This window comes from Enhydra lutris, unplaced genomic scaffold (genome assembly GCF_002288905.1).
Source record: "Enhydra lutris kenyoni isolate GAN:26980312 unplaced genomic scaffold, ASM228890v2 scaffoldscaffold3, whole genome shotgun sequence".
NCBI lineage: Eukaryota > Metazoa > Chordata > Mammalia > Carnivora > Mustelidae > Enhydra > Enhydra lutris.
The window spans coordinates 39822968-39846963 of record NW_019154087.1 but is presented as its reverse complement, the minus strand read 5'-3'; the positions used below and the strand labels follow the sequence as shown (position 1 = coordinate 39846963).

General features: G+C 37.1%; 1 protein-coding gene across 2 annotated transcripts in view; it reads right to left on the bottom strand.

Moving 5' to 3' along the window:
* LOC111156558 (family with sequence similarity 13 member A) overlaps positions 1–23786 on the bottom strand; it is a 335168-nt gene extending 311382 nt beyond the window's left edge. For both annotated transcript variants that reach the window (XM_022517539.1, XM_022517545.1), the window contains exon 1: positions 23578–23786. In XM_022517539.1, coding sequence (XP_022373247.1) covers positions 23578–23682 — 105 coding nt within the window. In that variant the 5' untranslated portion in view covers positions 23683–23786. The remainder of the gene's footprint in view (positions 1–23577) is intronic.
* Positions 23787–23996: the final 210 nt, after the last annotated feature.

The window sequence follows — 23996 nt, the reverse complement described above, 5'->3', positions numbered from 1 at the left end:
TCACTTATGGTTTGTCTCCCTCCCAATCCCATCTTGTTTCATTTACTCTTCTCCTACAGACTAACATTTTTAAAACAAATAATGTTTAAAAAAAAAACACAATGAAACAAAACCACTGTACTTCTAGAGTCATCACAATCTGTCAGTGACCACAAATATATAATAAAGTCTAGCCTGGTTGGTGAAGAAATCAGCTAGCAGGAAGCAATGAAATGTTACCAGTAGTTTATGCCTAAACTACTATACTACTTCAGTAGTTTATACCGAAGTTATTTAAAAAAATTACAGCAGCTTATAGCAAATATAATAATCCCTTCTGGGTGGGGTGCCCGGGTAGCTCAGTGGGTTAAGCCTCTGCCTTCCGCTCAGGTCATGATCTCAAGGTCCTAGGATCGAGCCCCGCACGGGGCTCTCTGCTCAGTGGGGGGCCCCCTTCCCCCCCACAAGTGTCTCTGCCTACTTGTGATCTTTCTCTCTCTGTCAAGTAAATAAATAAAATCTTTAAAAAAAAATCCCTTCTGGTAAGTAATATTCAATAGTCCTTTGGTCATGGAAAAATAAAGTGACTGTAGAAACAAAGTCATTTATGATTAATTCTACTTAAATTGAAATTATTTTCTACTCTTAGACAATGATATATCATTACTGCTTTATAAATGTAAAAATCTATGGAATTTTACCTTTTCAAACATGTATCTTACCTTTCTTGATTTAAAATAAGCTAAAAATAATGGCTAATTGAAATATTCCGAGTCAAACTTAACTCTCTAAACTTTGCTTCGTGTACATTCCCATTCTTCAAGTATTTGTTGGTTTGGGGTCACCTGGTCTCCACTTCTCCTCCACTCCCCGCTTTTTTTCTAGTAACATATCCTAACTACCGTCTTTTGGGTAAGGACTATAGCCTTATTGCGAAAAACTCTGCAGGGACTGCCACTGAAAAGGACCACCTTGTCTTTAGCAAAAACCAGCCTCAGGCTCCCTACCGGATCCTTCAGACCGTTCTCTTTTGCAGGCCACTGATGCCTGAGTGGATTGTCACAAGCACAGAAAAAGGCTGGAGCTAATTGGTTCCAGCTGCAGTGTTCTCACAAGCTGTTAATTAACCATTAGATTAACTCTTGCCACCTGCATTGTTGGAGCCGCTATGGTCCCTGAGCTGCCCTGACACTGGTGCTTCAGCTGTTCTTACCACGTGGTGATCCACTCCATAAGCTGCTACTGAAGTTTCTGTGGCTTTAAGGTAGCCAGAGGTTCTGAGGCAGATGGACAGACAGACACACACACCTGATCAAAGTACTTTGAAAAAATAAAAGAAGTCAGAGCATATAGAAAACCACGATTTTAGTAAAGAGAAAATCAGAAGGATAACGATAGCAAACATATATGAAGTTTGCTGACCATGTCATGGCTTCAGATACTTGAGATGGTTTCACTTGTTAAACCCCGGAAAAGAAATACTAGGAAGGAAGAGCCTTCTGTGATCTGCATTTTACAGAAACACAGCGGATCTAAGTAGTGTGCTCTAGGTCATATCAAGGATATGGTGTAGCCAAGAGTCACACTAAGGCAATCTGATTCCAGAGGGCAGACACTTAATTCTGCCTCCACAAAAGATGTGGTGAGAACAAAATGCACATGCTGGGCAGTCCAGTGCCCTTGTTAGAAATGAGAAAAGTCCTAACCTTTTGGAACAGGAAAATAAAGTCAGATATGCTCAGAAGCAACATCAATATTTCTGATATTAAAACATAGAAAGAGAATACTATCATTCTTGTAAATGGCATGAGTTCAGAAGCCATGAGTTTTTGAATAGTTAACATCCACTGGGTGCTGATTTGTGCCAGCTCTCTTGTAAGTGCTTTAAAATCAACATCTCTAAATTTTAAAACAACCCTATCGGTGGACATGTTTACTATGCCCAATGGGACAAGGAAACTAAGGCACAAACAAAAAGGAAGCTGCCCAAGTTTGCACGACTAGTAAGTTTTAGAGAAGGTAACCCCCGGTGGTCTGGCTCCAGCACTTGAGCTCTTAACCAAGACACAGTACCAGAACCTTTAATATTGGTTTTACAGGGACCCAAGGGGACAACAACTACATGTAGCTCTTTGTTTGCAGAGCTTAATAGAAAATCAATTTGAGACTACTAAATTCAACAGCTTATGTTGCCCTAAAGCAATCCTCCAAGAATTTAAGTACCAAAATTTTAAGGTACTTTGAAGAACAATCAGATTACATCGCCCGTTAAATTCAGAGCCCGGGGCCTTAAAACTCTCTGGAATTGGGACTAGGACTAATATATCTATCCAGGAATGTGGACAGTAGAAAGCCACTCCACCACCAAACAAAAGGAGTCCAAGGAAAGCACAAGATCAACCTGAGATTTCTTGTTCCAGAAAGCAAGGGAATGGTCAAGGACTAAAGGGATGTGTCAAAAAGAACTGTGAGCCAGATTAAATGGGCTCCTACTGGCCAAATCTGGAATAGGTGGAACACCAAGAGTAACAAAAACTGTAAGTGATTATAATATACTGTGCAAATAAAAATGAGGTTTAGAAGAGAAGGGTTTTGGGGCGCCTGGGTGGCTCAGCGGGTTAAAGCCTCTGCCTTCGGCTCAGGTCATGATCCCAGGGTCCTGGGATAGAGCCCCACATCGGGATCTCTGCTCTGCGGGGAGCCTGCTTCCTCCTCTCTCTCTGCCTACTTGTGATCTCTGTCAAATAAATAAATAAATAAATAAAAAGAAGAGAAGGGTTTTTTGTATTTTTTTTTTTTAAAGATTCTATTTATTTATTTGACAGAGATCACAAGTAGGCAGAGAGGCAGGCAGAGAGAGAGAGAGAGAAAGCAGGCTCCCTGCCGAGCTGAGAGCCCGATGTGGGGCTCGATCCCAGGACCCTGGGATCATGACCTGAGCCGAAGGCAGAGGCTTTAACCCTCTGAGCCACCCAGGTGCCCCCTGTATTTTTTTTTTTTTTAAAGTAAAGGTTCTCCATGCAGAAAATCCTGCAGACAAATGCAGGGAAAAAAGCAGAATCAAAAAAATCAACTTCCACAAATCATTTAACAAGTGATCCTATCAAGGATTATGAATGACACTAAAATGTCAAGTGAAAAATTGATGGGAGAACAGGATCTTCACAACATCAAAGATCACACAGTTTTTGCAAGGGGAAAAAAAAAGCTGCCTTTACAATTGATATCCAGGTATATTCACTTTAACTTAAAAAATCAAATTTATCACGAGAAGACTTGACATTATGTGCTTCTGATGTAACATGCAGAACACCTCATTTACAAAGTATTCTTGCCACAAATGTTTAAACTGATGTAAATATAGCCTCTAAATCTGATAGTCTATAGGAAATACAAAAACTAAAAGAATAAGTGGAAGAGACCATGAGAAAACAATCTAGACAAATCCAAAATGAATGACATTCTAACAGACAACTGGCCAGGACTCTTCAAAATATCAGTATCATGAAGTAAAGACTGATTCTAGATTTAAAAGGAATTAAAATACATAAACTTTAAATGTAATATATATATATCTTGACTGGTTCTTGAAATTTAAAAAAAAAACAAAAACAAAACCTTGTCTCTTTGAGACAATTGGAGAAATCTAGGTATGTGTTGTATATTATTAGATGGACTTTCTATAAATGTTTTTAAGTATAATGAAATTGTGTAAGATCTAATTTATTTCATCTTTAGAGCATTCCTTATTTTTATGAGGTGCATGCTGAAGTAGGGGTATAGTGTTAAGTCCTCAAATACCTTAAAATCGAATACAAAATATATTCATGTATATGTATATATTTATATATATGCTATGTATTTATGCACAGAGAAAGAGTGGGCACAAATAGAGTAGAAAGCAAATTTTTAAATTTAAGTGGACAATATATGAAATGTTTATTTTACTATCCTTTTAACTGTTATGAGTGCTTGGGGTTTTTTTTAGTAATAAAAATTGGGAAAAATTGGAACCTCTCATAGAGACTCCCTACTAACAAAAAGTAACACAATTTTGACAGTACAATTAGGAGGGAAAGGAACATATTTTCTTCAAATTCCAATTAAAAAATAATTATAACAACTGTGGGGTTATTCTTACACAGAGACCTAGACAATCATATTAACTTGGATAGGGCTGGATCATTGGGAAAGCACTCTCTCTGAAATTAGAGTACCTGGGTTTGAAAACCTGTTTGCCACTGACTTGCGTATTCTCAGCAGGAATGCCAGCCTCTGGCCAAATGTGCAGCTTTGGAGAGAGGCAAAGGCAACAATAAGAATGACCCATGGTCTCTGTCCAGCCATTAATAGCTGAGTCAAGTTAGGGGTCACTGGGAGGACAAGTACTGAAGCGAAATCATCATCACTTTCAGCCTGTTGAGCTTATAAAATTTTTCATCTACACCAAGACTGGGTCCTTATCTATTAAATGCAATAAAAACACCTACTTTAAAGTGTAGAAAGTTTAATAAGATAATGCATGTCGAAGTACCTATCACACAACCAGAAGAGAGTCAATGATAAAAAATGTTAAAGAATTTCTTTGGGGGTAACCAATTCTTTGAAAAGACACTGTAGCACAGTTTGTAGTGGGTTACTAATGGGTCATTTTTTTTCTTCTTCCCCATTAACAGAACTCTGATTTTGTTTGATAGGATGAGGAACAAAGTACCCAGTTAAAATATACCACCTTCCTTGCAGCATTATCCTTATAGATATGGATGGCCATATACCTAAGTTTGGCCAGTGAGATACAAATGGAAATTGTTAGGACCACCAGAAAAAAAATCCTTTTATTAAACAGGAGGACAGCCCATTCTGATCCCCATATACCTGTTCCCTGCTGAGATCACAGATATAAGGCCTGGTAGCCATCTTGTGACTATGTAGCAACCCAGAAACTAGAAGCTAAGCTCTAGGACAGTAAAATAGAAAAACAAAAGGGACTTGTACCCTGAAGACATCATAGAGTTCATTCAGAATACTTATCTTTAGACTTTTTTTTTTTTTTTAAACAAAAGGGGAAAAATCCAGTTTCAAATAACACTGTCAGAATTTCAACATTTAGGGCTGCCTGGGTGGCTCAGTGGGTTAAGCCTCTGCCTTCAGCTCAGGTCCTGATCTCAGGATTCTGGGATCAAGTCCCACATCGGGCTCTCTGCTAGGCAGGGAGCCTGCCTCCTCCTCTCTCTCTCTTTCTCTACTTGTGATCTCTCTCTCTGTCAAATAAATTAAAAAAAATCTTAAAAAAAAAAAAAGAATTTCAACATTTATTGAAGATTTATTGTTAAGGAAATAAGGAGCATTCTATAAAACAGTTTTTTTCCAAATCTAGCTCATTAATTCTAAAAATCAAAGCAGTTGAGGGGTATCTTATTAGTTATCCTTAGACAATCTATCAATATCTACATGCTTTGTAAGACTAAACAATGGTTCTTAAGCTAGAATCCATGGCTAATGAGTCCAACAAAATACATGAAACATTCTACTTTTAGAAAGCATAAAGTTAACACAAATGAATGAAAAGATAACCCATGCTCATGTATCATGAGAATATTGTTAAAGTGACCATACTACCCAAAAGCAATCTACAGATTCAATGCAATCCCTATCAAAATTCCAATAGCATTTTTCATGGAATTAGAACAAATAATTCTAAAATTTGTATGCAACTACAAAAGGCCCAAATAGCCAAAGCAATCTTGAGGAAGAACAAAGCTGGAGGCAGCATGCTCCCTAATTTCAAACTATATTACAAAGCTATAGTAATGAAAATAGTGTAGTATTGACACTATTAAAAACACATAGATCAATCTAACAGAATAGAGAGCCAGAAATAAATCCGCACATATTTGGTGAATTAATTTACAACATAGGAGCCAAGAATATACAATGGGAAAGGACAGTTTCTTCAATAAGTGATGTTGGAAAAACTAGACAGCCACATACTAAAGAATGAAACTGGACCACTATTTTATACAATGCGCAAAAATTAATTCAAAATGGATTAAAGGCTTGAACATAAGACCAGAAACCATAAGACACCTAGAAGAAAACATAAGCAGTAAGCTCCTTGACATCACTCTTAGCAATAATTTCTTTGGACTTTATACCAAAAGCAAAGGCAACAAAAGCAAAAGTAAGTAAGTGGGACAACACCAAACTAAAAAGCTTCTGCACAGCAAAGGAAACCATTAACAAAATAAAAAGGCAACCTGATTAATGAGAGAAAATATTAGCAAATCGTATCTGAAAAGAGGTTAATATCCAAAATGTATGAAGAGTTCATACATCTTACTAGCAAAAACAAAAAAACAACACCAAAAAAACTCACTAAAAAATGGGCAGAAGATCTGAATAAACATTATTCCAAAGAAAAACCAATAGCCAACAGTTTTTTGGAAAGATGCTCAACATCACCAATCAGAGAAATGAAAATCAAACCACAACAAGCTGTCACCTCACAGCTGTTAGAGTGGCTATTATAAAATAGAGCTAAGTGCTGGTAAAAATGTGAGAAAGTAAGCCTTGTTCTCTTTTGGGGGGATTTTAAATTGGTGCAGCGACTATGGAAAAGAGTATAGAGGTTCCTCAAAACTAAAAATAGAACTACTGCATGATCCAGCAATTCTACTTCTGGGTATTTATCCAAAGACAAAAACACCAATTCAAAAAAGATATGTGCACCCCGTGTTCACTGGAACATTATTTGCAGTAGCCAAGACATGGAAACAATCTAATGTCCATCAAAGAATGAAAGGATAAAAGAAAGCGTATGTGTACATATATGTATATCTACATAAATATATACACATATATACACATATATGTACACTCACACACACACACACATACACACAGTGGAATATTTAACCATAAGACTGAATAAAACCTTTCCATCTTTGATAATGTGGACGGACCCTAAGGGCATTATGGTAAATAAGTCAGAAGGAAAAAGACAAATACCGTGTGAATCCAAACAAACTTTTACAGTGTAATCTAAACAAACAAGCAACCAAGCCCATAGATACAGAGAACAGACTGGTGGCTGCTAGAGAAGGCATGGAGAGGTGAGCCAAATGGGTGAAGGGAGATCAAACAGTACAAATCCAGCTATAAAATAATTAGGTCAGAGGGATGTGAAGTACTGCATGGTGGCTACAATTAATAATACTGCATCTTTGGAAGTTGCTAAGAGACTATATCTCAATCACAAAATTTTTTTTGTGATGAGAATTTTTAAGTATGGTGACAGAGGTAAACTAGACTTACTACAGTGATCATGCTGCAAAGTATGAAAATACTGAATCATTCCATTGTATACTTGAAACTAACATAATGTCCTACGTATCAATCATACCTCAATTAAAAAAATCATATTCTCCAAGAAGGTCTATGATGGAAAAAAAATTAAGATTTAAGAATCTTTATACATTTATAGAAAAGTTAGGTTTAAGCAAGAGAAATGTTTTTAAAAACCTGATTTCTCTACGCAAATAAACTGTACTTAAAAATATCTTAGATCATCTTGTATCTCACAAGGAAGTTCAACTAATGTCTACAATTTAGGCTAAAAAGATTAAAAAGTCCGTATGTTATCTCATATTTTTGAAATGTTCAAGAAACCAGTAAAAACAAACCCAATAAAAATCTTGTGAATTTTAGCACTTCTCCTGAAACCACACAGATTAAGAAGAGGATGAAGAAAAGTAACATGACAGAAAAACTGTAAACTCCAATTTGTATGTAAGTGATGCTAAAGGTGAAGATGGGGCAGGAAGCATACAGTAGATATCCTAACAGCACTCTGAGGTGTCTAGAGAGAGCCAGTAGGGACACAGCACTGAAAGGTCGTTAAACTCTCATACGATTTTTTCTTTAAAGATAGAATATACTTTGAGAGGGAGCTGAATGGAACTTAACTGCTTAAACGAAGAGGACAAAGAAGGTGCAAAAGTAGGGACAAGGGGCAGATATCAGGAAGCACTAGAAAAATATACCACTTATATCACCATAGGTTTCACTCCCTTGGAGAGCAAGTTTATGGAGAAAAGACAATAGAGCTCTCCTGACTCAGGTTCACTTACGAGAGGCAAAACAGAGATGGGCAAACAAGGGCCATGCTTAAGAAAATAGTCCTTTTGGTAGCAATAGAGGGAATGCCAGGGCTGTGTAACTTGAAAAGCTGTGTTGGCCCCCCATCACTACACTGCACAGGAACCTCTTGCTACTGATATCACAAAAATCCATCTCACTGAAATATGAGTAAGAAAAAAGGAACATTACCAGTAACTATATGGAGATAGTTCTTTTAAAAAGTATTAAAAAAGCATCATGACTTTGCTGAAATAACTCATCACAAAACCCTTACCAAGAAGTAGATGGAAACTGTAACCCAACAAACAGAACTAACAAAATGAATAAAGAAATGATACCAAAAGACAGGCAATGAGGCGCCTGGGTGGCTCAGTGGGTTAAGCCTCTGCCTTCGGCTCAGGTCATGATCTCAGGGTTCAGGGATCGAGTCCTCCATCGGGCTCTCTGCTCAGCAGGGAGCCTGCTTCCTCCTCTCTCTCTGCCTGCCTCTCTGCCTACTTGTGCTCTCTGTCAAATAAATAAACAAAATCTTAAAAAAAAAAAAAAAAAAGACAGGCAATAACAAGATAATGCCTACCACTCAACAACGAAAAAAAAAACAACCCACTTAAAAAATGGGCAAAGAAGCTGAATAGATATTTCTTTAAAGACAATATAAAAATGTTCAATAAGCACATGAAAAGATGCTCAATATCACTAGTCATTAGGGAAATACCAATCAAAACCACAGTGATCACAAGCAGTAACCGCTTTGACATCAGCCATACCAACTTCTTTCTAGATATGTCTCCTGAAGCAAGGGAAACAAAAGCAGAAATAAACTATTGGGATTTCATCAAAATAAAAAGCTTCTGCACAATGAAGGAAATGATCAACAAAATTTAAAGGCAATCTACAGAATGGGAGAAGATATTTGCAAATGACATATCTGATAAAGAATTAGTATCAAAGTCTAAAAAGATCTTATCAAACTCAACACCCTCCAAAAATGAACAATCCAATTAAAAATGGGCAGAAGACATGAATAGACATTTTTCCAAAGAAAATATACAACAGCCAAGAGACACATGAAAAGATGCTCAACATCATCAAGGAACTACAAATCAAAACTACAATGAGACATCACCTCACTCGTGTCAGAATGGCTAAAATCAACACAAGAAACAACAGGTTTTGATGAGGATGTGGAGAAAAGAGAACCCTCTTTATATTGTTGGTAGAAAACACTCTGGAAAACAATATGGAGGTTCCTCAAAAAGTTAAAAATAGAATTATCCTAAAATCCAGTAATTGCACTCTAGATATTTACCCAAAGAATACAAAAATACTAATTCAAAGGTATACATGTACTCCAATTTTTATAGCAGCATTTTCTACAATAGCTAAATTATAGAAACACTCCAAGTGTCCATTGACTAATGAATGAATAAAGAATGGTATACATACACAATGGGATATTACTCAACCACAGAAAAGAATGAAATCTTGCCATTTGCAATGACATGGATGGAAGTAGAGTGTATTATCCTAAGTGAAATAAGTCAATCAGAGAAAGAGAAATACCATATGATTTCACTCATGTGTGGCATTTAGAAAACAAAAGAGTAAGGGAAAAATGAGAGAAGCAAACCAAAAAACAAATTCTTAACTATAGAAAACAAACTGATGGTTACTGGAGGGGAGGTGTATGGGGGTGGGGGTTAAATAGGTGATGGGGATTAAAGAGGGCACTTGTGAGGAGTACAGGATATTGTATGGAAGTGATGAATCACTACATTGTACACCTGAAGATAGTATAACACTGTGTTAACTGGAATTTAAATGAAAACTTTTTAAAAAGATGTGACATTTAAAAAAAGACAAAACCACATCAGAATCATTCTGCAGTTTAATGAAAACTAAACAAAAACCATAGTGAGATACTGCTTTACATCCACTAAGATGGTTATTAAAAAACAAACAAAACGAAAACAAATAACAACAACAACAACAAAAACCAGAAAACAAGTCCTGACTAGGATGTAAAAAACCTGGAGCCTTCATACGTCACCGGTGGCAATGTAACAATTGTACTCTAAGGAAAACTGGTGGTTCCTCAAAAAGTTAAATATAAAACTTCCCATGTGATCCAGCAATTTCACTTCTGGATATATTCCTGAAAGCCAAGGACTCAAGATACTTATAAACCTATGTTCACAGCAGCATTATCCCTAATGGCCAAAAAGTAAACACTGACCAAATGTCCATCAACAGACGAATGAAATGCAATATGTGTATACACAGTGGAATATTATTCAGTTTTATAAAGGAATGAAATTCTGACACATGCTATAACATCGATGAAGTTTGAAAACAGTATCAGAGTGAAATAAACCAAACAAAACCAAACAAAAATTCCATGTTTCTACTTATGAGATATCTAGGAGAGGCAGATTCATAGAGACTGGAAATAGAAGAATGGTTACTAGGGGCCGGGGGCAAAGAAGGGAATGGGCAGATATTTAAGGGACACAAAGTTTAGGATGAAAATGGTGCAAAGTTCTGGAAGTGGATAATCATAACTGTTACACAACTTCGTGAGTATACTAATGCCACAGAACTGTATTTCAAAAAATGGTTAAAATGCTAAGTTTAATGAGTTTTATGTTATGCATATTTCACCACAATCAAAATAAAACTTAATGAATTGATTACGAATTGAATTGATTACAAAGCTGAAATGTAAAAATTTAGGGAAGAAATAATCAGTCCATAGGAGAATGTGAAATGGAAACTGGCAGAACCATGAAGGGAAGAAAAGGAAAAGACAAAAAAAAAATTTCAGAAATGAAGACTAAATTATCAAGAGCACAAAGGAGAATAGCTGTTAACAGCATAGTAAGGGAAAGAGAGGACATAAATGAGAAAAGTAGACATAATGAAACATTAAAAAAAGAATGACAGGGTTTTAAGAGATAACTACAGATATCAGTTTTAATGAGTCCCAATATAGGGTTATTGGAGTCTCCAAAGAAAAAAAACAAATAATGGAGTAGAATACCTAAAGATGTAATTCACAAAACTATGCTTCAGCAGAAGCCCCGAATCTACAAACTGAAAAGACACACCTTAGACTCAGAACAGTTCACATGAAGATCTATTCTAGGGAAATTACTAGACTAACAATAACAAATAGTTCCTTGGGCAGCCAGGGAAAATATCATATCATAATAAGGAAAAAATAAAATGAATAGCTTCAAACTTAGAAATTGCAGTATTTAATGTCAGAAGACAACAGAACAAGACTTAAAAATATTTAAGGAAAGGGGCGCCTGGGTGGCTCAGTGGGTTAAGCCTCTGCCTTCAGCTCGGGTGTGATCCCAGGTCCTGGGATGGAGCCCCGCATTGGGCTCTCTGATCGGCGGGGAGCCTGCTTCCCCCTCTCTCTCTCTGCCTGCTGCTCTGCCTACTTGTGATCTCTGTCAAATAAATAAATAAAATCTTAAAAAAATATATTTAAGGAAAGACTGCAGGAGCCAAAATCAATAACCAGGCAAGCTGTCCTTCATCTATAAATGCTATAGTTTGAATATACAAAAGCTAAGAATACTTGAACCTTCCTTGAGAAAACTACCAGAGAACAAACTTTAACCAATTAATAAATGGCTGGGGAGGCTTTGATGAAGTGACAAGCAAAGAAATTTTTAAAATTTAAAAAAATTTTAAAAGGCACACATGGAACATAAAAAATGAATTTTGGAACACTGAAATAAAATAAAGTAAAATGAAAAAAAGGTAAAACAATTTAAAAGTTCATAATTTTAAAAAAAATGAACCATGTTATATGAGGAAGGAATGAAGAACCTTCTATGATTACACTCAAACGGGAAGATTTGGGGTTGAAATACTTTCAGATTTTGAAAGAGCAGTCATGTGGTTCAGAGGACAAAACCAGAGAGTGAATGGTAGTTATCTGGAAACAGATTTTTAAGACATACAAAGAAGAAATAACAATCACTTCTAAAGACAGAATAGATATTCTCAGGAGGTGGTGATGATCATAGTAATCAAAGGTAGGCAAACACAATGTAAATGCCATTTACCATCCTTTCTATTCATGGAAACTTTTTTGAAAAGAGAAAAAATTGGTAAGAAGCAGTGGATATAAACTGATTAAAATTTCTGGAGGGCAATTTGGCAATGCCTAAGAAAAGCTGGGGCTTCTTCCCAGGCTGTCCTCTTTTAGTCTAGACTCCCAAAGACAGGGGAGGGGCAAGTAACAGTGAGCAAGACTCCTATCTTATACAAAGCAGACCTCTATATATTCACAATATACTGTTATTTGCGGGAGGTAGTATAGACTACTATAAACTAATATCAAGTCTAATCTGTTTTTAGAAGTTTTTATAAACTCATAGAAAAACTATAGGATGTAAGCAAACATGGTATGTATTACTGTTATGGAATCTTACTATTTTCTCCTTGTTACTTATTTCTTAAAATTTATACCCTAGACATGTATCACTATTATAGCAAGAAAAATGAAAGGTAATTATAAAAAGTTAAATTTTCTACATAAAATGAGGTCAAGACCTACTGCTAACTTCCAGTAATAGAGTACAGAGTTCTACAAATCCTCTCCAACACAAATACAAAGCTGGACAAAATGGTCAAAACCATCATTTCGGGGATCTAGAAACTAACCAAAAGCAAAAAAAAAAAAAAAAAAAAAAAAACCCACCAAATTGGGAGACACTTATTTGTGAAAAAATGATTAAGTTTAGTGAAGAGTAATGGGAGCTTGTGGCACGCTTGCCTGGGCCTACTCCAAACCCTTCCTCCCCTCCTGGTGGGATTGGCACAACAGTAATGAAACCCGCAGTTTTGGTTCTGGCTGAATTAATCTGAAAGACAGGACAAAACCTCCACTCCTCGTGGGTCATGTATCTGAAAAAGGACTTGTATCATAATATATAAAAAGAACTCTTAAAATGCAATAAGAACCAACAACCCAATTAAAAAAAAAAAAGGACATAAGATATGGACAGATATTTAACCAAAAAAGATACACAAATGGGAAAAATGTTTATGAAAAATGTCCAACATTATTAGTCATTAAATAACACTACAAATTCACTAGAATTGCTAGAATAATAGAAGAGTAACAAGATCTTATGCTGACAAGGGTGTGTAGAAACTGGGATTCTCATACTGATGACCGGCATGTAAAATGTTGCAGTCATTTTGGAAAATATTTGGCATTTTCTTAAAATATTAAACATAGGGACGCCTGGGTGGCCCAGTCATTAAGTGGCTGCCTTCAGCTCAGGTCAGCCCAGCGTCCCGGGATCAAGCCCCACATTTGGCTCCCTGCTCAGCGGGAAGCCTGCTTCTTCCTCTGCCCTCCCCCTGCTTGTGTTCCCTCTTTTGTTGTGTCTCTCTCTGTCAAATAAACAAATTAAAACCTTTTAAAAAACCATTAAACATAAATTTAGCATATCATCCAGCAATTTCACTCATGGGTACCTATCCAAACACAGCATTATTCATAACAGTAGGAAATAGCCCAAATGTGACATATCAGATAAAGGGCTAGTATCTAAGATCTATAAAGAACTTATCAAACTCAATACCCCCAAAACAAATAATCCCATCAAGAAATGGACAGAAAACATAAACAAACATTTCTCCAAAGAGGACATGCAAATGGCCAACAGACACATGAAAAAAATATTCCATATCACTTGGCATCAGGGAAATACAAATCAAAACCACAATGAGATACCAACTCACACCAGTCAGAATGGTTAAAATTAACAAGAGAGGAAACAACAAATGTTGACGAGGATATGGAGAAAGGGGAACCCACTTACACAATTGGTGGGAATGCAAGCTGGTACAGCCACTCTGGAAAACAGCATGGAGTTTCCTCAAGAAGTTAAAAATTAAGCTACCTCCTACCCAGAAATTGCACTACTAGGTATTTAGCCCAAAGATACAAATGTAGTGATCCGAAGAGGTACCTGCACCCCAGTGTTTATAGCAGCAATGTCCGCAATAGACAAACTATGGAAAGGGCCCAGCTGTCCATCCACAGATGAATGGATAAAGAAGATGTGGTATAGATACAATGAGATATTACTCAGCCATCAGAAAGGATGAATACTTACCATTTACATCAATGTGGATGGAACTGGAGAGTATTATGCTGAGCAAAATAAATCAATCAACAATTATATGGTTTCACTCATATGTGGAATATGAGAAACAGTGCAGAGGATCATAGGGAAAGGGAGGAAAAACTGAATGGGAAGTCATCAGAGAGGGAGAAAAACCATGAGAGACTTGCAAGTGTAGGAAACAAACTGAGGGTTGCTGGAGGGGAGGTGAGGTGGGGGATGGGGTAACTGGGTGATGGGCATTAAGGAGGGCACGTGATATGATGAGCACTTGGTGTTATACACAACTGATAAATTACTGAATGCTACATCTGAAATGATGTAACAATGATGTAACAATGACATGTTGGCTAGTTGAATTTAAACTAAAAAAGGAAAAAAAAAAGGAAATAGTCCAAATGTCTATCAACTAACAAATGAGTAAGCAAAATGTGATATATAATAGAATAATGCAATAAGAGCAATAATAGCAATTAAAAAGGAATGAAATATTGATGCATGCTACAACATGGATGAGAATCAAGAATATTAGGCTAAGTGAAATAAGCCAGTCACTGAAGAACATATACTGTATGATTCCATTGATATCAACCGTGAGGAAAGGTACATGTACAGAAACATTCAGTTAACATTTAGGAAATAGTAAATTAGTGGTTGTCTGAGGTTTTGGAGGTGGGAGAAAGATTATAGAAATGGAACTAATCGTAAATGAGCACATGGGATCTTACTGAGGGGACAGAATGTTCTAAAACGAGATGGTGGACAATCATCCAATCCTCCACATAAAGGAAGCCCTAACTGAAGGAAGTATGGGGGTAAAAAGACCAAAGTGTGCTAAATTTCCGACAGTCTGACAAACTGACTGAGAGCTACAAGTTTTGGGAAGTACACACTGACTCAGAGAATCCTAGAACACTGCAAGGACATCTCACTTATAACTCTAATTCCATAACTTGCCTATGACAAGTTCACCCACTATTACTTAGCCGCCTCTTTCTTACTTGTGATGATGGAGTGCCAACCATCTCAAGAGACAATCAGCTCAATTTTTAGATACTCGAATCCTTAGACACTTCTTTCTTCTTGGTAAGACTGTCACATTACATTCTACCCAGCTCTAAGTCTACCTTAGGAAATGTGCAGGGAAAGTCTGTATCCTTTTATATACTAGACAATTTCAAGTAATTTATATATTTCAAAAATGTATTTGAAAAAGCATTATAGACATTCAAATATAATATTCAGTGCCTTCATTATAAACTAATCATTATTTTTTCTAGACAGAGCTACCAATCCATCTTTGAGTATCATTGATTTTTAGTAACTTAAATATATGCTTTTCAAAAAAAATCTCAAACATGAGAGTTTAAACTGAGAAGCTTCCCTATCCCAGTTCCAATTACTGTGCTTTCTTGCAGATATTTTCTATGCATAACTAAGCGTATCTATATATGTATAATATTTTTTTAAAGGCAACTATAGGGGTGCCTGGGTGGCTCAGTTGTTAAGTGTCTGCCTTTGGCTCAGGTCATTATCCCAGGTCCTGGGATCGAGCCCTACATTGGGCTCCCTGCTCAGGAGGAAGCCTGCTTTCCCTCTCCCACTCCTCCTGCTTGTGTTCCTGCTCTACCTGTCAAATAAATAAATCAAATCTTTAAAAAAAAAAAAAGGCAACTGTAACTATATTATTGTGTATTCATGCACCCTCTTTTTGCTACTTGATCAATTTTGGAGGTCCTTCCATATTGGCAGATACAGCTGTTTAGTATTACATTATCTAGAGATACTATAATTGATTTAACTGATCTTATTTACTAATATTTACTAATTTATAGTTCTTGATATTACAAGTATTTTAGCAAGGAACATTCTTGCAAGCATTTTTACATAATTGTACAAGCACCTGTAAGATAAATTGCTAGAGGTGAGATTGCTAGATCAACAGGTATACAAAGTATACGTTTTGACACATACTGCCACATCGCCCTGCAAAGATGCTCCACTGGTTTACAGCTTGATCAAAAGCATGTAAGATTCTTCTGACATCCCTGGATAATAAAAACACTTTAAAGTTTGCTCATATTTAACTATGAATGAGACCAAACAATTTTCTCATGTCTATTAGTACTTGTATTATTTGTGAACCTCCTACTCATAAGCTTTGGTTCATTTCCTAATGGCTAGTTTTCTTTTTCTTACTGATTTGTACGAATTTTTCTATACTAAAAAGACTAATTTTTGTAGTCATGTGTGTTGTAAATATCTTTACTAGTTTTCTTTTGGAATTGTGTTTATGCAATTTGGGATTGTGCAGACATTTTAGTTATCGGTCAGAAAAATTCACCAGTTTTTTTCATTAGGGTTTCTCATTTGGTTCTCCTTTACAAAGACATTGCTTGATCCCAAATTATTGTTTTACGGTTTCACTTTGGTATTTATATTCTTATTCTGTTTGTAGTTTAAAGAGTAAAGAAGAAATCCAGCAATTATTTTTCTCCAAGTAACCAGCTATTATTATTAAACGGTTTTAATTTCTGTTAATATCCAATATGGTAGACCCTCCAACCTTAACAGTCTTGAAGTAGCTGTTAATAATTTGAAGTTGTACAATCCTTTCCCATAAACCAAGCATTGTGAATGATAAATCTTTTTAAAATCTCCAATCTACCTGCTAGTTACACAAACTCAAATATTTAGTTATATAACTTAAATAAACTTAATTATGCTATTACTTGCTATAGTACCTCTTTATAATACAGTGGAAATCCATGGTTACAGGTAAAAACTCAAGCCGGCTTTCTTACAGTTGCTAGTTCAGAAACTATTGGACACAAGCTTCTTATCTTTAGAATTTCATTTGCCCAAATCCGCTTTAAGATTTTAGATCAGAATTAATGTAATTTATTATCTTAGCAAGTCTCGTTTACCCAATTACCCCATTCTTTCACTATGTTTATATGCTACTTCATGCTCCTCTGCATTATTCACCACTGTCACTAAGGCTTCCGTATAATCTTCTGCAGATGGACATTAAACCAATACACATAACCAACTGTGCTTCAAAGAACCTGACCCCGAAATAAGCAACCTAGATACTTCTGGAATTTACCGATACTCAGACACTAATCTTGACCGTGATTTTGTTTGATTTTTGAATTCTGTATGGCAGAGATGAAAATACTTCCTGCAATACAATTCAGATTTGCATAGGAAAATTTACATGCCTTTGTTTGTTTACTGTTAATCTTGTCTTCCTATAATACCTCATTGGTTTATTGTAGAAAAAAGCAAAACTAAAAGTTTAAACCTGTTTAAAATTTGGTCTAAATCTGATAATATCAACAGTCCCTTCAGATCACAGAATTCTTTTTATTATAAAGAAGTAAAACCCACCCATAATGACAGTAGTACAGAAACCACCTTAAGACAATAAAATAGGCTGCCACATAATAAAGATAATGTTCTTATGAAGTTTTCAATGTATTTTTATAGTACAGTTTTATTTGATTCTCATAATAATCCAAATTAGGCTATTATCCTTCTTTAATAGGTAAGAAAAGAGAGAGGTTGAGGATCTTGCTCAGGGTCAAACAACCAGTAAGTGGCTGAGCCAAGATTCAAAGCCATGTGTCCTGCCTTCTAACCAGGTTTCATTCCAGTTCACGACAAGCTTCCTCAAACCATCGCACAGCAAGCCATTACATGATAAAGTGTATCAGTTAAGATGTTTTGACTGCAAGTAATTGAAATTCTAGTTCAAACTGGCTAAAATAATAAGGATATTTATTATGCCATTATACTAATACAAAGGAATTCAGGGGAAGATTCTGAGCTGGTAGATTCAGTGGCTCATGAATGTAACCACTGTTCTGCTGTTCACTGATGTATTAAGTTATCCTAAAGCTGCCTTCCCTCTTGATCCATAGATAAGATATTTGTCAGCAGCACCTGGGGTGTCTAATTTCTTGTTTACATTCAGTAGGGGAATTAGAGACTGACGGCTTTATCCCAATCATGGAGCATACATTTCCCTCTGATTTAAGCAATTTAGGTTATGGGCCAGAGATAGTGTTTATAAATATTCCACGAGATATTTCTCTACATTTCCAAACCACCTTTGCTTACACAGCCATATATGACTAGTTCAAAGCAATGAACTTTGAGAAGAGAAAGGAATCACTTCCAGAATGATGCAGGTAAAAGCATGCATGCCTCCTCCATCTCCTTTCTTCCCTGATATAAACCAGGGGATACGTGGTCACATGCTGAAATAGCAACTGTTTCACAGAATGGAGGCAGCCTGGATACTAGAGTCACCAGACCAACAAGCACAGAGTCTGTCAACCTGCATCAGATTTTGAGTAATCTACAAATTCATCTGTTTCCCTGAGCTACTGAGATATCTTTCAGGATTTTCCTGTTGGGACACTCGGTGTTAATTACCCTGATTAAAGCAGATTACGTGCAGGGAAGGCTATGCCCTGACCAGCCTACACATCATCTCAGATGGAATGATGTGCAGAGTTACACTTGCATTGACTGCATTCAGCTTTATAGTAAGAAAATTAATGTGATGTTCAGTTGGGAGACTCAAAAGTACAAAATACTTATAATTATACTGCTCATTCCCATAAATGGAAAACTGTGCTATCACCGCAAAAGCACCGTCAAAGACAGAATTCCTTTGCAGACATGCCTTTAGCTTTTGGAAGGTGTTCAAAAGACCCATTTAAAAATAAAATATGCTAGGGGTGCCTGAGTGACTCAGTCGGTTAAGCAGTTGGCTCAGGTCATGATCCCAGGGTCATGAATCGAGTGGGCATTGCGCTCCCTGCTCAGCGGGGAGCCTGCTTGTGCTCCCAAGCACGTGCTTTTTGTCTCAGTCAAATAAATAAAATCTTTAAAAAAAAATAAAGTAAAATACATTTAAGTCATGCATTAGCACAGAAAAGAGAGGTGAAACTGCAAAACCTAACATTTATTGAACTACTACATCCTAGCCCTGAGCAATAGGTAAAAGATACAAGTAAGATATGACACTTTGTGTCCAAACTTTACGGTCTGCTAGTGAGACTAATTAATATAGGTCAAGGAAGATGAACAAAATGGTGAAAGCTTTTTAAAATAAACTATCAAGAAAGCATACTGCTTAGTAATGTCTAAGGTCAGAGTAAAGTGAATAACAGAACCTAGATTGAAGCTCAGGTCTGCCTAGCTCCAAAGCCCATATTCTTTCTAAAACTCCAAACAAACAAAACAAAGACAAGAAAACACAGGAGGTGGGGAAAAAAGTGAAGAAACTCATCGCGGCATTTAAGAAACCTAAACGTAGTCTGTGTGGGATGAATTTGGAACCAAATGTCAAAGTAGAAACAACAAAGATGACCATGGTGGGTTTGGAACTTGAACTTGAATAATACAACAAACAAATATTAGGTAAGAAAATTCAGTTTGGCTAAATAGAGAACAAAGAGAAACTATCAATGAGGAGAAGTATAACTAAGTATTAACAATAAGTAAGGAGATAGCATGGTAGACACAGTCAACATAGATAATTAAATAGAGATAGAAGAACTAACTTAGGCACCTAACATTTATGAGACACCAAATATTCATGTCTGAAATCAGTTACCCATTGATTACACCCATGCCGGCCCCATGTACTGTCGGCCTGAGATATGCGATTAAAAATCCATAGTTGTTCAGGAGTATATTAGCAAGTTACAGCTGTAACTGGGCACACTTGCCTCTGATGATAAAGCAAGAAAGTTCCCCATCTGCTGGGGACCTTGCTCCCATTCAATAGTGGTCTTTGTAAAATCTACCGTGATCAGGAAAGATTGACGTGGTAGAGAAGAGGAAAGCCAGGATAGATGAATATTATGTAACACAGGACTCAGAATATGCACCTTTCATCCCACTGAAACCCTTTCTACACAGGTAAGCCTAGCTGATCTTTCCCTCCCTGCTTTGTGCTGCATTTTAAAGTGACTCAATAAATCTGTGACCAGAATATCTTAATATGGTTTGCGAGCCTTTCTGTACCAAGACCATAGCTCCTGCCTGCATGATGGGATAGATGTAAGGTAGCTGAGGACACTGGGTGTTGAGGCTACAGGAGGGGAGGGGCTCAAGTTAGGGACAAAGGCTAAAAGGCTCAGGATATCCTTGGAATTATTCCTAGCACCAGCAAAATTTGGAGGTGTCAGGAGGAGTGGACTGCAGGGCCCTGATGATACCAACAGAACTTGTCCATCAATTCACCAAAGGTTTGATACCTGAACTCACCACAGACAAAATATCCAGAGTGTAAGAATCAACAGGCATGTATTCTAGGCCCCTCTTTCTCCAGCCATTAGAATATGCCAGCTCCCACTCTCAACCCACCTGCCTCAAAACATGCAGAAGCCACGTTAGACAGAACAGCAGGAGGCGCAAGAGGTCTGGAAGACTCAAGACTTTCCTGAGAGCTTGAGTCATCTCACCAAAGTGACCTTTAAAACTAGAAGAGACTAAGGCAATATTAACTATTATTAAATATTCTCTAAACTAAATTAAATATTCTCATTTGCCTGGGTGTGGTTTATTGAAGAAAAAAATAGATGTTAATAGTGAAGAAGGTACAACTTCTTCGTAAATATGAGTAGTAATATAAATAAAATTTTGAGCCCAGTGTGGTTTTACTAGCAGCACTAGTAATATGGAAGAGATAAAAGGAATGAGGAAGAAAAAGGTGGTTAGTCAAGGGACACAGAAATGGAGTGTCTTTGAAATAGTCTGTTCCATGTCAACATATAGATGCATGCGTGCACACACACTACAAATATCTGATACTCTTTTTGTCTAAAGAACAACTATCTCTTGTGGTGAACATACACACACACACACACACACACACACACACACACACACACACACAAAATGGAATATTACTCAGCTGTCAAAAAATTAAAGCTTGACCTTTGCAACAATATGGACAGAGCTAGAGGGTACTATACTAAATGAAATAAGTCAAGCAGAGAAAGACAAGTATATTATTTCACTCATATGTGGAACATAAGAAACAGAACAGAGGATCATAGGGGAAGGGAGGGAAAAACAAGACAAAATCAGAGAGGGAGACAAACCATAAGAGACTCTTAACTCTAGGAAATAAATTGAGGGTTGCTGGAGGGGAGAGGGGTGGGGGATGAGGAAACTGGGTGATGGGCATTAAGGAGGGCATATGAGGCAATGAGCACTGGGTGTTCTATGCAACTGATGAGTCACTGAACTCTACCTCTGAAACTAATAAGACATCATATGTTTTAATTGAATTTAAATAAAATAAAATTCTTAAAAAAAAAAAACAACACCAATTATCTTCAGTAGCAGGATACCTGAACAGTTGCTAACATAAATGTCTAGGTAAAGAAGTCCCAAACTAAAAACAAATATACTAGCCCCTATGTTTTATTTGATTAATTCTCACTTTTCTGCCAGAAACATTAAAAAAAATTTTGTTCTCCAATAGCTGTGTTTTTCCAGAAACACTACACTAAATGAAAACAAACATTTGCTCCTAAGAACTGGGATAGAGCGCAAAGGCTAACTAACCTAAAGTTAAAGAATGGGAAAGACCGAGAACTGCTCCTCTACTACAGTGAATAACCTTTTAAATTGTATGATTTTTATATCCACCTTAATGAAATTTTGTGTATACTTTGGATTAAAATAAGGAAAAACAGGGACGCCTGGGTGGCTCAGTTGGTCAAGCAGCTGCCTTCGGCTCGGGTCATGATCCCGGCGTCCTGGGATCAAGTCCCACATCGGGCTCCTTGCTCGTCAGGGAGCCTGCTTCTCCCTCTGCCTCTGCCTGCCATTCTCTCTGCCTGTGCTCGCTCTCTCTCCCTCTCTCTCTCTGACAAATAAATAAATAAAATCTTTAAAAAAAAAAAAATAAATAAAATAAGGAAAAACATAGAGTTTCCTACATGGGTCTGCTTGCATTTCAGTCAAGGTAGAGATCAATGCATGCAGGCAAGAAATAAGGATCTAATCAGAGATGACCGCAAATCTCCTAACGAATAGGTCGCCCTGCTGCCTCACATGCCACACATTTCCAGTCCTGAAGTGTTTTATAAGACTGGGAAGATAACCACATAGACAACTGGATGCTCCAAGCCTCAGGGCTAAAAGGACCAGAGACACCCAGACAAGCACACAGGATATCGAAAAGTACCAGGCACAGAAGTGAGGGAGTTTTACCAAGAAAATTCAGTCTGTGGGACTGATATACAATCTGGTGATCACTTGGGGCATATGTGTAAAAAATTGCCCAAATATTTCTATATATATATTAGGATGCCATCCAAAGCTACAATAAATTGCAGCCATTTCTGAAACTTAAAAAAGGGGGAGGGAAGAGGTCGAACCTAATGTAATGATACAAAAGTGAGCAGTTAAATTGATAATAAAGAATAAGATATTTCTCAGTTCATTTAGAGACAAATAACAATGCTCCCTTGGAATACAACACCAGCTTGAAATATAAGTATCCTAAATATACACGCATTTTCTACACACTGAAATAAAAATTTAAACCCTAGCATTCTGTGATATGTATGATTCACAATACCTAGCCACTGCAAAAGGTTATATATAAGCAGCAACAGAACTGCTTTTGAAATCCATTAATTCAGCCTTAGAAGTATACACATTTTCCCATGGATCTTACATCGGTGTTAGTTACTGATGCTACTACATTGTAACGACCAGAAATTTCTACAGTCAGTTAAGGATTCACAAACGTGTACCGAACAAGCTCTTTCCCGGTCACTTTCAGCAACCATGCTGAAACAGAAACACTAGCATTACTAACTGAAAACAAAAATGTGACTAGAAAAAGGTCACACACAAACTCAGAAGGCACAAATTAATGGTTCTTTTCATTCTTTCTCCGGCTAGCCACTAGATTTTTCCAGTAACTGCCATTAAACATTCCTGTTTAACGCATTCCGAACAGCAAAGTCTAAAACGCTGGAGAGTGCTCGACTTTAAATCAAGCTGACTGAGACGAGTAAACTCCCGCAGGCAGGCGTCTCCCTTCATCTTTTTTGGAAAGGCAAGTAGACAAAAATGCTGAAAGCTGCCCAAAACACTGTTAAATTCCTATCTATTCAAATGGACATTAAGTAAGGAACCTTCCCCCACCTCCCAGAAAGTAAAGACAGAATCACGTAAACATCTCAGAAGCAGGAGGGCAGCAGGCCTCTCCTCAGCCCCGTGGGGTCCACAGAAGACAGGGGCGGCCTGTACTTACACAGATGGCGAGAGCGCCTGCCCCCATTCTCGCAGGAAGTGCCTGGTAGAAGTGATGAAGCCCAGAGGAGAGCATCAAAATGACAGCGAAATATGAAAATTCCATTCAGTAGACAGGCTCTCATTTGAAAACCAGCTCCGGATCCGGAGGCCTCACGGCAAGAGAAGGGCAGCTCCTAACATTTTCGGAAGTGTGGTTTTGCTTCTCATTCGGCTGAACCCACGTGGCTGGCAGGACAGCCTGGAGTTGAAACCTGATCCAGAGCATCTAGTATTGGCAAGTCCAGGATGTCATGTGACATGGGCCTTAAGTTGCTGACATCTTTTTCTTAAACCTGACTTGCCAGATACCACACACAGGCTTTCTCTGTTCAGAAAATGCCAATCACCTGGTGGCATTCTTTAACAGGATTTGGTGCA